The sequence below is a fragment of the Pseudonaja textilis genome, chromosome 11 (assembly GCF_049901715.1).
Source record: "Pseudonaja textilis isolate UNSWEBS1 chromosome 11, rPseTex1.2, whole genome shotgun sequence".
NCBI classification, from domain to species: domain Eukaryota; kingdom Metazoa; phylum Chordata; class Lepidosauria; order Squamata; family Elapidae; genus Pseudonaja; species Pseudonaja textilis.
The window spans coordinates 1,426,600-1,440,303 of NC_142000.1; the positions used below are offsets into that span (position 1 = coordinate 1,426,600).

Genomic DNA, 13,704 nt, shown 5'->3' on the forward strand with positions numbered 1-13,704 from the left:
TGCCGCCTTTGGTAAATAAAAAGGAAATAAACAGGGTTCATTTTCTCCTTGCAAGCATGTGATTACCAACCTAGGAAAAAGGGGGCAGTGCTTCAGTTGTGTGGTTTGGCTTTCCTCACCTCCCTCTGGAAGCAGGGGTCTCCAACCTTGGCCACTTTAAGACTGGTGGACTTCAGCTCCCAGAATTCTCCAGCCAGCATAGAATTCTGGGAGTTGAAGTCCACCAATTTTAGCGGCCAAGTTTGGAGACCCCTGATCTAGAAGGATCCTGATGGCCAGGGAATCGCCGGTCCGGTGAAGCCCGAGCCCGAAGCAGAACCAGCAGGTGCAAACACCGCATCCCAGTTCCTATGTGGATGGCTACAGGCAGCAGCGCAAAGCAATCCCCTCAGCCAGGAAAGCTTCCTGGGGTCCTGGCTGGGGGTTTTAAGTACAGACCTGAGAGCCAAGGGCCGGCCTGGGAAATTATGCTGGATGGAGAATTCTGGGAGTTGAAGTCCACAAATCTGAAAGTTGCCAAGTCTGGAGACCTCTGGCCTGGAGTCTGAGGAGCCCGAGAAGGACAGCCAGAAGGCAGACAGGCAAGCAGCCTTGGGATGAGCGGCACGGGGCTAATACTCCAGACAGGCAGGCATCGACTTTGGCTCCCCCCTGCCCGCCTCCCCAGGGCTCCCTGGGAAAGCAGTGCCGGCCATTCTGGCTCCTGGCTAGAGATGCCAGCCAGAGGGTCCCTCGCCCCTCAGCCCTGGTTTCCTCGGTCTCGGCTGGACCCTCCCTCGGCTGGAGGGGGAGGGTAGCATCGGTGGGGTCTTCTTGCTAGCTTGCTTTTTTTCTCAGGGAGAAGCCAGAGGAGGGAGGTCTGCAGGTTGCTTCTTGCTCAGAGCTGCCTTGAGCTTGTCGAGGCCTATCTGGGGGGGTCGGGGGGGGAGGAGGAGGCAGTCTCGAGTTGGTGCTGGTTTGCAGGCTTCAACAAGCCTCTTTTTTCCTACTCTGGGGCTTTGCAGCCAGGCCAGCCAGGGAAGGAAGCCCTCGGTGTGCAGAGGCGTCTTCTGAAAGCAGGCTGGGAATAGGATGCTCTGCAGGAAGCAGCAGCTCCAGTGAGCAAAGGGCTGGGGGAGACTCGGAGAGCCACGGCTCCTTCTGGCAGCAGGAACAGGACCTGGTCTGTAAGTGCCATAGCCGCTCCAGCCAGCTGGGCCTAGCGGGCTTTCTCCTTGGCGGAAGAGGTGGCCGGGAGGGAGGCAGGTAGAGGAGGTTTAAAGGAGGAGGGAGCCCCAGCCTCATCGGGGCATTCACAGGGAGGGGGCAGCGGAAACCAGGATGGCTGCTGGTCTTCCTCCAGCACTTCAAAGCTCCCCGGGATACAACCATCGCATGTGGGATTCTGCGCAGCTCCGTGGCTGGCGCAGGGGGCTTGTTGTGAGCCTGTGGCTGATGCGCCTGCCGTTCTGCTGTCAGAGGGCTCGTTTCGGCCCCCCACCTCAGCCGCCTCAGGCAGGGGAGAGCAGATGAGAAATGGAAAGCCTCCCCAGCATTAAGGCTTGCGGGAAATAGCGAGATGGCTCCTCTCAACAAGGGGCGGAAAGGCTGAGGTGGTGGTGGGGATCCGGTTTTCAGCAATCAGGGGACACCTGATTGCTGCTTGACACGTGCCACGCCGTGTGGCTGTGAGCGCCCGGATCCCTGCCTCCTACTAAAGTCACCTGGGCGTGACATTTATAAGAAGGACCTGGATAATTGGAAACAAGGTGCACAATTAAATGGTGAGGAATGGGGAAGGGCTGGATGTACGTTCTGGGTGGTTTTAACACGACAGTGAGAACTTGCTTCTGAAGGAGTTCAAAGTTTTCCGTCAGTAGCAAGCCACCTGCTGCTATTTTAGGCCAGAAATTGGAAGAGTGGGAACCTGTGGATCTGCACGTTGCTTAGATAGTGGAATGAGTCCCAGGTCCAGTGAACTGAGGGTATCTGGTTCTCTTTGGATGCTGCAGCTGTGCTGGGAGCCGGGAGGAGGGCTGGGGAGCGTGGAGCGTGGAGCAGAGAAGCCATGAATGACAAGTGGATTTTGCTGCTTACCGTTTTTCTGCTTGTATGGCTGTGATGGTGTCTCAGGGTACAGACCAGAGATCTCCAAACTTGGCAAGTTTAAGACTTGTGGACTTCAGCTCCCAGCTGGCTGGAGAATTCTGGGAGTTGAAGTTCACAAGTCTTAAAGTTGCCAAGTTTGGGGACCTTTGATGTAGATATGCAACCTTGGAAGACAGGTGGTCGTTAGCCTTAGCTGGAGACTAAAAATAAACTGAATTGTTGTTTAGCATAAATGTGGTGCTGATTCTATACTTATAAATAGCTAAAATGCATTTTAACATTTCAAACTTGCCCCTAAACAAGTGCATTTGGGGGTCAGTGACAAAAACGACGGTCTTGTTCCCGAGAGGCTCCTTGGGTCAACCCCGGCATCTTCCTGCAGAAAAGGGACCCGGCTCCTTCTCCCCGCTCCCTCCTCGGTCTCCGTGTCAAAGTCGAGGTACCCAGTCCAGGGGTCGCCAACCTTTTGGACCTCAGGGACCACCAAACTCATAATTTTAAATCCTGCGGACCAGAGACCCTGGGAAGGTCCCCCAAAAAGTCTGCGGGGAAATCCCCCGCCCCGTTTTCCTACCGATTGATCGCTCTTTATTTGGGATTGCAGGATTCCGACTCCAGTTCCGTTCTCGCATAAACTTAATTCATCATTCCAAAAGTTCAGTCTCAATTCAAACATTTCAAAAAAGTTTCTCCTACTATTAACAATTTGAGTGTGCCACCCCATAGCTTACATATCATGTAATTAATCCCACTTTAAATCCCACTAATTATTTAATTTTTAATTATCACCTAAAAAGTTAATACCAATGTTCTTCTAACAGCTACTACATTGCAAATATATCTTTCAATTCGGGGTCTGCAAGTTTCTCCTTTAATTACATACAAAATATTTATAGTTTTAAAAGAAAAAATTAATCCATTCAATTCGTCATGTCCAGTCTCTTTCTTGAAAGCCTCCAGGGATGAAGCTCCCACAACTCCCGAAGGAAACTTCTGTTCCGTTGGTTGATTGTTGTCACTGTCAGAACATTCCTCCTTTGTCGGCTATCGGCTGTTCTCATCCTATTTATCTCAAATTCCCACTAAGACACTCTGAGGTCTTTTGTGTCTTAAAATCCAGAATTCTGCTTTAGTGTTGCTTTCTCTCTCTTTCTCTCTCTCTCTCTCACACACGCACACTTGAACGAGGAATGAGAGTGCTGTGGGCTAGGAGGGCAGGAGATTGGGGCCCATCTTCCATTTGTGCAGTTGTTGTGTGCATCCCTCTGCAGGTGTTCTCTTGGGGAGTTTGAAGAAGCCAGTGTGATGCTTCCTTTCTGTGTCTTTTGTGTTATTTTATGTCCCTCTCAGATTATGGTGCTGTGTTTGGAAACTGTGTTTTTATACTCTTGGTTAATCAGATGCCCCGTTTCCTTGTGCAAATGAATTGTGGTTTGATAACAGGGGGAACTTTTCCAGTTTCTCTCCAACACCCTCCTGCTTACAAATGGGAGTAGCTACACTGATTGTGAGGTGAAAGACAAACGTCGATCCAGCAATCGCTAAATTATGGCCACAGGATAAGATTCAAATTCTCTTAGTTCTACTTTGAATTCGATATTTAATTTATTTGTGTTTTTTTTAAATGGATTGATCTGATGAAGAAAGCAAAAGGAATTTCCGGGAAGGGAACAATCTCAAAATGTCCCACTTCACTGCCTTTGATGGGAGACAGTTTGGCCAAGGGCTCCTTGTGGCTTCTTCCCAAGGAAAGCGTCCTTCTAGAAGGAACAGCCAGGATGATTACCTGCCCATCGCGTTTGCTCCTGCCAGGTGGAAAGTGGGAGCCAAGGGCTGCTGGGATGGAAGGGAGGCGAAAAGCCCCGTGTGATTTTGAGAAGATAAATGTCAGAAAAGCTTGAACCTGCCCCTGGTTCAGGCAACTCAGACAAACACATCTGGACCACCGTCAGTGTGAGCTGTTGGACAGTATTGCTTGGTCTGTTGTGTGGGTGCTTGTGTGTTTTTAGGAGGCAGGGAATTTTGGTGGGTTGTGGGGTGTTTGGGGATTATCATACGCGTGTTGGGTTTGGTCTCTGGGTATCACGTGAATTTCGTTGTATGTGTATACTGTGTATATATGCAAAATGACAATAAATTATTATTATTATTATTATTGATTAATCTTTAGTGAGATTCACAGCCTTTGGGATTGGTTGGCAGCTCAACAACTCGAGTCCTAACCAAGGACCTAGGAACTGTTCAAGTAGCGTCGGAGGATATAAGCTGTTCCAAGTCAGGGTGTTTTTTTGTAGAATCAGGGTATTCAAGTCTGATGAATTCAGAATTTCCAAATAGCGAGGCAGCCCTTTAGGTGTTGCTCCAAGGGCTCCAGTAACAATTGGGATGATGATGATGATGATTTGCATGCAATATTTTTTCAGTTCCTTCCATTTCTTTTGGTGGACGGGGATGGGGGGAGCTCCTCGGCTCAGGTGGGTCGGGCAGCTCACCTGTTTCTCCCCCCCCCCCGCAAATCTCCTGGCAGCAGCGAGCAGATCCCCCTTGTCCTCCAGGAGAGGGCTACTGTTGCCGCCCCCCCCCTCCCCCCCGGGGCCTTCTATTGGGGCCCTTCCTGGCGCGAAGGCCGCTTTCCGGATTTCACCCCTGGCTCTGCGGCTGCTGACCAGGCGGGCTGCTGCACTCAACTCCCTCTCTTTCTGGCAGGAGGAAGAGTCTTTGGTGGGAAGCGGAGCCATTTACCGGGTGGCCCCCATCGTCTCCCGGGGGTGCAGAAGCTGGTGGAGTCCCGCGCTCAACTGCAGGACGAGAAGCTGCAGCAACAGTTGCTGCGGCTGCAGGAGAAACGTGCTGGGCGGGAGAGCAGCCCCCTCCCTCAGGCCGCGCAGCTGCAGAACAAGGTACTTTCCCATTCAGAGGAGAAAGCAGCAGGGAGGCTGCTCACCCTCCAGACCAGGGGTCTCCAACCTTGGCCACCTTAAGACTCACCTTAAGCAAAGCTGCCTGGGGAATTCTGGGAGTTGAAGCCCTCCAGACTTAAAGTGGCCAAGGTTGGAGACCCCCCGCTCCAGACGACTTCGGTGCCCCAGGCTGGCATCCCTGGCCAGCCCCCCTCCCCCCCATATGCCTCCCCCGTGGCTGGAGAGGATTGGAGGAGTCTTGCCACCCACCCCTCTACCCCAGCTGGATCACCCTGGTATCTCCTGTGCCCTCCTCCTCCTCCTCCTCTTCGCCTTCTCTGTGGCTCCACATCACTCGGAGGGTTGGGTGAGCCTCATGCCAAGACCCAAGGGCTGTGTTTGTACGAGGCACTTAATCACCTGTGACCAGAGGCAAAACAGCTGCACTCGGGTAATAATGTCGAGCTTCTTTCCTTTTTAACATGGGCCAGTGTGTCTGTGTGTCCTGGCATATTATCCAAAACCACAATGAAAACAGTGTGCGTGCATGAATAAGTCAATAAAATAAATAAATAAATGCAACTGAGAAATGGGAGGGGCGGGACTAAAAGAAAGTCACACCCAAATGTGGAGTGAACATTTGCGTAGAGCTTTTAAAATATCCTGGAACTTCTACACCATGTTTCTACATGCTCCTTCCTGATTCAGAGTGCTAAATCAGTCTCTCTCTCTCTCTCTCTCTCTCTCTCTCTCTCTCTCTCCCTTCTCTTTCCCTCCCTCCCTCCCTCTCTCTCCCCCTTTCCCTCTCTCTGTCCCTCCTTCTTTCCCTCCCTCGCTCTCCCCCTCTTTCCCTCCCTTTCTCCTCTTTCCCTCTCTTCCTCTTTCTCCCTCTCTCTTCCTTCTTCCTCTCTCTCCCCCTCTGTCCCTCTCTCTTTCCCTCCCTCCCTCTTCCCCTCCCTCTCTCCCCCTCTTTTCCCTTCTGTCTCTCCCTCCCTTCCCCCTCTTTCCCCCTCTCTCTTCCTCCTTCTTTCTTCCTCTCTCTTCCTCCCTCTCTTCTTCCCCCTCTCCCTCCCTCCCTCTCTCTCCAAAGCAAATCCAGCTTGACAGCATGCCTAAACGGCAGATAATTGGGTCCCTTTGGGTTAATCTGCAGCTCCAGACAGATAGGAACCTCTGGACATAAGCTGAATCTTGTCGCTTTCTGGCCCAGAAAGGGGACCCTGAGTTAGCTCAGTTCCAGTCATGGCTTGAAGAGAAACGGCCCTTTGGATCTGCAGCTGGGCTTGGTTGCAAGAAAGGATCTTTCCCAGGCAGGGGAAGAAGGCCTGTCGTCTCCTGCTCGGGGCCTCACGGTTTGCCTGAAACTTTCCCAGCCCTCGGATGCTCTACGTGGGCTTGGCTGGTTCCTTACTGTGCAGGATCTTATGACTCGGCTACAGATGGAAAGATGTGGAAAGATTCCCCTTTACTCAGTTTCTGGTGAAACCCAGCCATGTGTTCATCTGTGCTTCCCGTTCTTTTAAAGAACCCTGGAAGAGTTGCTCTCACGGCTGACCTCATAGCGCACGGCGCCCTTTGCAGGCTGGCTGTGCAAGGCGGGCATTTCCATTCATCCTTTTTCCATCTGTGTTTCCTCTTTGCTCGCCAAGGAATTGACAGCTGCAGCTTAAGATGACTTTTGCAAGAGGCAGGCTGACAGAATTCAGTTCATGAGCCTGAGGTTTGGGGTATGCCAGTCAGAATTAAAAATTTAGAAGCTAAAATCTGAGCTTTGTTGACTACGAAGTGTAGAAGTAGAGAACTGGAGCTGAGAGGCCAGAGCCAAACTTCAAACAACGGAACAACCTGCAAAGCAGGAGTTGACGGGTGGAATTTAACTTACCGTTTCCGTGCTCCTTGTGTATAAGCGAATGTTGTATTTCAGTCCCTCTTTTGCATTGGCAGACAGAAAGCCTGAAGGACAGACTCCCAAAGGCGGCCCAGGAGATGAATAGGCTTCCGTCTACCCTGGTGAGTTGTAGAGCCTCTTGCTCGGTTCCAGGCGGGACTTCCAAGGGCTTCAGCATCAGTTAAATTCACTTACGTGTTTGATGCAGCCTTAAATAAGGAAAGGAATTCCAGGTAGTTTGTCCAGTAGTTTTCTGAAACTCGCTACAGGGTTGGACTGTTGATTTAGTTGGACAACCGCAGGAGTTGCCCTTGGCCAACTGACCATTGCGTTTGTGTGCCAAAGCTTCCGAAGAGTGATGTCTTTTATGGGAAGTGCAGCACATTGAATTGCTCACCTTGGGTTATTTCTGAAACTCACTTTATTCAAACTCACGTTTGAAGCAGCCCCATCCTACTCAAATCGAGGCAGATGTGTCGGCGTCAGTGCCAGCCTTCTCTTCTTGCGCTGGTCTTTGGAGGATCAGCCGTGCTCATTGCTCCGTGGCAGATAAACCCCCTTCCTCCCCCGCCTCACTGTCCCCCAGATCCTTCACCAGCCCTTCTTTGACAATTAGCTTTCCCTTCTTGAGCCTTCGAGAGCCACCAGACTACAAATTCCATCATCCACAACTGGCAGGACTTTGGGCATGTTGGCTGGGAGGGATAGGAATTGTGGGCCAGTTGGAGGAAGCTATGAATTGGTCGGGAGAAAACATTTGAGGAGGGGGATTACTTTTGTTCTTGTTTTTAAAAAGGGGCTTGGCTAGAGGGGAAGGGTGCCCAGGAGGGGAGAAGTTGGTGCCAGCTTTGCTTTGAGCCTCTCGTGGGCAAGTCAGGAGGACGCTGGTCTGCCTTCTCTGAGCCTGAAGGGCAGGAACCCGGCCTGGGAAAATAAGTACAGGAAACCAAAGTCTCTCCCTGCCGTGTGCAGGTTAATACTTGATAATAAAAGCAGCGTGGTGTACAATGCGATGTACAAATTATGAGGGTGTTGTTCTGAAGGAAAAACAATAATTAACCCCCCCCTCACCCCATGCCTACTTTTAATTGCTAGATCAATTGGGGTTTGTTTACTTGGTTGCCTTCATTTAGGCAGGCTCTCTGCCCAACGGATGACACCAACAGGTGTTGTGTTGTGCAGTCTGCCTAATTTGCTGGGCTTGTTTATAGCGAGTCCATCTTCGGTTTGAGTGTGAATCATCGGAGCCTTTCCTCCTCCCTCCACAGGCCTTTGCTCAGCCTCCTGATGTCTTGCAGAGATTGTCTGAGAACAGCTCCCTTGTACTCTGGCCCTTCTTTCTATTTCGCCGGGCACAGGCTGCGCTCGCCTCCTCCTGTCATTATTTGCCGTCTAAATGCACGCAAAGAGAAGCAGCGTATTTAGGTTTATAGGAATAGTTTGATTCAGTTTTCCACGCTTTCAGATTGTAATGTTTTGCCCCCGGTAAATGCATTAGAAATGAATACTGCACTCAAATAAGCAAAAGGACTCTGGACTGAATTACGTCTTAATCTTCATCCATGCGCGGTATTTATAATTAAATTCAGTTAGATGAGGAATGGTACTGTGTCTTGGAGCCACTGATGAGATGAGATATGCTCTTAATCTTCCCAATATTTTTGTGAAGGGCCTCTGCTCTTCCTGTCTGGCCTTTTCTCCGGGAGGTCGCCTGGCCCTTGAAAGAGTTGAGGGGTCCTTGGCGCTCCCTGAGCCGGCTTGCTTTCTTGCAGACGTTTCATGGCCCAAACTAGGTTAACATCATCTGTGCTGAAGAAGTTCCCTAGTTGGGTCATGAAACGTCTGCAAGAAAGCAAGCCGGCTCAGGGAGTGCCAAGGACCCCTCATGTCAACCCTGAGCTACAGATGGCCACTTTCCCTAGCGCTGAAAGAGCAAAGCCGACCTCTGTTCTCTTCCTGACTCTTCACAGGACGGGACGGACCTGGAGAAGCACAGGGACCTCTTGGCTGCAGAAAACGTGCACTTAAGGCAGGAGTTAAAGCTGTGTGAGGCCCAGTTACAGGAGCTGAGGAAGCTTTCGGCCAGGTGCTCCAACTGCGCACACAGCCAGGTGAGGCTTTGCTCCTCCAGTTGGCCCTCCTGCAGACGGGCCTGTTCCTCAGGGGCTTTTTACCTTCCTCCCACAGGAAAACGTAAAGCTGCAGGAGAAATTGGCCCAAGTGAAGCAGGAAGCAGAAGACGCAAAAGGGCGCCTTTCGGAGCTGGACCTGGAGGTGGAGCAGAAGACCAACCGCCTGGCGGAGGTAGAACTGCGGCTGAAGGACTCCTTGGCAGAGAGGGCCGAGGAGGAGGAGCGGCTGAGCCGGAGACTGCGGGACAGCCAGGAAGTGATAGCGAGCCTCAAGGCCCAGCCTCACCAGGTCAAGGTGAGGGTGGCATTGCACGGACTGCAGGGTCCGTGGGCAGCTCTTCCCCTTTTCCCAGCTCTGCAGAGGGCTCAGTCTGCTCTTCTTCCTTTAGTATGTCATCAAAACGATGGAAGTTGAATCCTCCAAGACCAAGCAGGCCCTCAGCGAAGCCCAGTCACGGAACCAGTACTTGCAGGACCAGGTTGGGATGCAGAGGCAGGTGCTGAAGGAGATGGAGCAGCAGCTACAGAGCTCCCAGAAGGCGGTGGCTCAGCTCAGGGCCCAGGTGAGCCCCCCAGGACGCCAGGAAGAGGCACGGAGGTGGGAGGCAGAGGGGAGGAAGGAGGGGGGGCCTCCTCCTTTCTCCACTTCTTTCTCGGGGGAGGACCCGGTTCCAAAGGGAGGGGCTCCCCTCCCTGGGGCTCCTTCCATTCTCAAGTCTGAAACTGGTGTGCCCCAACGCGCAGCGCGTCCTTCAGAGTTGTGCTGAACGAAGGTGGTCAGGGCCAGGCCTCCAGAGTTCCCGCCATCCCAGCTCCCCTCCCTCTCACGGGATTGGGAGTCGGGCACTTGGCAACCAGCTCAAAATTACAACGGTTTGCATCACGTGATTGCCATTTGCAATCTTCCCCTCTGGCTTCCCCAAAAAGCCAGCGGGGAAGCCAGCAGTCCCAAGTCATTGGGGTAAGTCTCCTCACCTGTAGATCCTTTCCACCCCTCTGCGTTTGCCCCACACTTGCCCCACACCAGCCCTTTGCACACTCCCACGCTCCCTCCCTGACTTGCATATCCCCCAGGACCCTCACTGCAGACCCCCCTCCCTCCCTCCCTCCCCCGCCTGGCTGCAGCCACTGACCTGTCTGCTGCCCTGTGCCGGCTTCCCCAGTCACAATCGACCGGGACTGCGTGATGTTCAGTGATGCGACCAGGAGATATTACACTTACTGAAGAAAATGGGTGCCAATTTCCATCGTAAGTTGAGGAGTTCCCGTGGGGACAATTTTTCCCCTGGAGACTAGTATAGGGGGCCAGCTGTCTAAATGCTGCAGGTAAGGCAGGCATTGCTCAGCTCGTGGCGTTCTTCCTGAACGAAGGTCAGCCGGCGATGGCCGGCTGCAAAGAGGGGAATAAAGTTGAGGGAGGATGCAGGAGGGGGCGGCCTCGTCTGCCCCCCCTCTCGAAAGCCTGGTGAGGCAGAGCAGCCGCACAAGAAAAGCCCTGCCTGGAGTCGCCCCCCCCCTCCTCCCTTCCCCTAAGGGGCAGAAGAAGCTGCCCAGATGCAGCGCAAGATGAGGGGGGGAAGTCTCGGAACCAGAGGTGGGATTCAGCAGATGCTGGAGCGGAAGTTTTGAGTCGTTCAGAGAACTGGCCAATCCCGCCTCTGAGTGGCCCCGCCAGCCCCGCCTCTTCTTCTCTGCCTCCCGTCGAGTCCCAGCTGATCGGCTGGGTCTCCTTTGGTTGCCCTGCGCGGGAGAAGGGAGCTGGAAAGCAGGTCAGTGGGGTGGGAAGGGAAGGGGGATTTTGCAGTATCCTTCCCCTGCCACGCCCACCAAGCCACGGCCACGGAACCTGTGGTAAAACCTGCTCAGAACCCCCCGGGTCCACCCCCCTCCAGGTGACGACGTGCGAGTCGGAGCTGGAGCAGTCCCGGGAGCAGATGCTGGAGGAGATGCAGAACATGGAGGAGGACAAGAACCGGGCCATCGAGGAAGCCTTTGCGCGAGCACAGCGGGAAATGAAAGCGGTCCATGAAAACCTGGCAGGTGCGTAACTGGCACCAGCAGGACCATCCTCGGCCAGGTCGGATTTGCTTTCCGGGAAGCACCTGCCGGGTCACCCCCGACTGTGGTGTTAGTGAAGAAGGGAAGCGAGCACTTCCCAGGCCACCTTCCACGGTCTTCCTTTTTGCAGGCGTGCGGGCCAATCTGCTCACCCTCCAGCCGGCGCTCCGTACTCTCACTAGTGACTACAACAGCTTGAAGCGCCAAGTCAAAGAGTTCCCTCTTCTGCTGCAAGAGGCTTTGCAGAGCGCCAGGACTGAGGTGGGCTCGTCCTCCCTCCCACCCCGGGGAGAGCAGCCGGAGGGGCCTGGGAAAGGCCGAGGGACGTAGAAGCCCCTAACGCAGCTTGTCTTTCTCCCAAGATCGGCCAAGCCATTGAAGGGGTGAGCAGCACCAACCAGGAGCTGCTGAGAAAATACCGGAAGGAGCTGCAACTCCGCAAGAAATGTCACAACGAGCTGGTGCGATTGAAAGGTTTGCTCCTCCTCCCTTGCGTGCGTTGTGTGCAAAGGGGGCTCCCCTGTAGGGTTGCTAGTAAGGGGTCTTGAGTTGTTGGCCAAGGTTGCTGAATTGGGGTGGGGGAACTTGCCTGACATAGTGGAAGCACATTTTGGGATCCAAGGACTTGATTGCACCTGGTGATTTGCCCGAGTTATTCCCAGAGGTGAGAAGCCTCAGCCATTAAGAAAGATACTCGTGGGAATTTCCCAGGCAGGGCGAGGAGGGTCTTACATGGTGGACCTCATGGGTTCGGGACGGGAGTCTGGGAGCATCTCTTCCACTTGTTTAACTCTGTTTTGAGTCCAGAATTGGAAGAGGTTTACAGCGAACCTTTGACGTTGTAGCAGGGAGAAAACAGAACAGCTCGGTCCATTCTTTCCCACTGTCTTCCTGCAAAAGAAACAAAAAGAGCGAAAGACCTACTAAAAGACCGGGTGCTCTTCTGCGCGAGACAGACGAGGGGTGCGAGGGCCAATAGGCGAGGAAACGGTGACACCTCTCCACTGTAGGTGGCTCTCAGCCATCTAGGCACACGTTGTGCCACAAGCAAATCCGGTTGCTTTTCCAAAAGGCAACTGGACTTTCTTAATTTTTTCCTTGAAAATGTTTTGCTCCTCTCAAGAAGCTACTTCAGTTCTAACATCTGAGTTAGAACAACAGAAGCCGCTTGGATGAGAAGCAAAACGTTTTCAAAGAAAAACCAAGGAAGATGCTTGGAAAAACATCTTTGGGATGGTCCCCTCCGGGTGAGTTCAGATTACCAGGACTCGGGGGGTGTTTCCATCCCAGGGTTTTGAAGAAACTGGCCGGCATGATCTTGGAACCACTGAACCGTCATCTTTCAAAGATCCCAGAGCGTTGGGGAACTAACGGGGGATTGGAAAAGGGCTGATACAGTCCAATCTACAAAAAGGGAGGGAAAGTGGATAAACTAGGGACCAATCAGCTTGGAAAGGTCCAGAAAAAAATAATCAAGGACCACAATTATGTCTTGTTGCCAAATGAAGAAAACAATTAATAGAAGCCAGCATGGGTTTGTCAAAAACACATCAGGCCAGAAAAAACTTATTTTTGATGAATTAAATTAGTGGATAAGCAAAATTCTGTGGCATAGTTTACCCTGATTTCATAAGACATCTGACAAAGTAGACCACAACCTACTTTTTGGCAAGAGAAAAACGTGGGATAGAGAGCATCACTACCCAATGGATTCATAGCTGGCTGACCAACTACACTTAACATGGAAGTACTTCGTGGGGCTGCGCCTACATGTATTCAGTGGGGTATCTCGAGGTTCTGTCTTAGGCCAGTGTCCTTCAACCTCTTCATAAATGATCTAGATGAGGAGACAGAAGGGGAACTCATCGGATTTGTAGACAACATCATGCTGGGGGTGAGTAGCTAACACTTCAGATGATAGACTCAGGATTCAGAAGAACGTTGACAGAGTTGAGCATTGGGCTCTATCCTAACAAAATGCAGTTCAGTGACAAGAAAAGGAACATCCTTTATAGGCAAGAAAAGCCAAATGCGCCGGGATGCAGTAGAAAAGTCAACAGTAGCAATTACCTCCTAGTTGTCTACTAGAGAGAGAGAGAGAGCTTGGTATCCTAGTAGACAACCAGTTAAGTATGAGCCATCCGTGTGCTACAACTGTCAGAAAGGCTAAGGCAGCCCTAGGTTGCATCAACAAAGGACTAGCTTCAAGATCACATGAAGGGATGGTACCAACTGTCAGGTGCCGCTGTTCCACACTTGGACCACACTTGGAATACTGCACCCAGTTCTGGTCACCACGATACAGAAAGATGTTGAGATACTAGAAAGTGTGCAAAAGAGGAACCACAAAGATGATAAGGGTGTCCAGGGATGAAACCAGGTGATGGACAATTGAGATCTCTAGGTATGGTTAGTTTAATGACGTGAAGGACGAGGGGGAGGGACATGACAGCAGTCTTCCAACATCTGAGAGGCTGCCACAAAGAAGCGGGAGACAAGCTATTCTCCAAAGCACCCGAGGGCAGGACAAGAAGTAACGGGTGAAACATTATTAAAGAGAAATCCAACTTAGAGTTAGGGAGAAATTTCCTGACAATGAGAACAAGGAATCAGTGGGGTGGCTTCCCTCAGAAGTTGT

General features: G+C 52.1%; 1 protein-coding gene across 31 annotated transcripts in view; it reads left to right on the plus strand.

Moving 5' to 3' along the window:
• Positions 1-13,704, plus strand: part of KIFC3 (kinesin family member C3) — a 42,949-nt gene that overhangs the window by 13,438 nt on the left and 15,807 nt on the right. For 19 of the 31 annotated variants that reach the window (XM_087940385.1, XM_087940374.1, XM_087940378.1 and 16 more), the window contains 8 exons: positions 4,795-4,988; positions 6,933-6,998; positions 8,847-8,987; positions 9,064-9,303; positions 9,398-9,571; positions 10,901-11,048; positions 11,197-11,327; positions 11,429-11,540. In XM_087940385.1, coding sequence (XP_087796511.1) covers positions 4,795-4,988; positions 6,933-6,998; positions 8,847-8,987; positions 9,064-9,303; positions 9,398-9,571; positions 10,901-11,048; positions 11,197-11,327; positions 11,429-11,540 — 1,206 coding nt within the window. Of the gene's footprint in view, positions 1-994; positions 1,167-4,794; positions 4,989-6,932; positions 6,999-8,846; positions 8,988-9,063; positions 9,304-9,397; positions 9,572-10,900; positions 11,049-11,196; positions 11,328-11,428; positions 11,541-13,704 lie in introns of those variants that run through there. The other 12 variants (XM_087940390.1, XM_087940392.1, XM_087940391.1 and 9 more) reach the window with 4 other exon arrangements.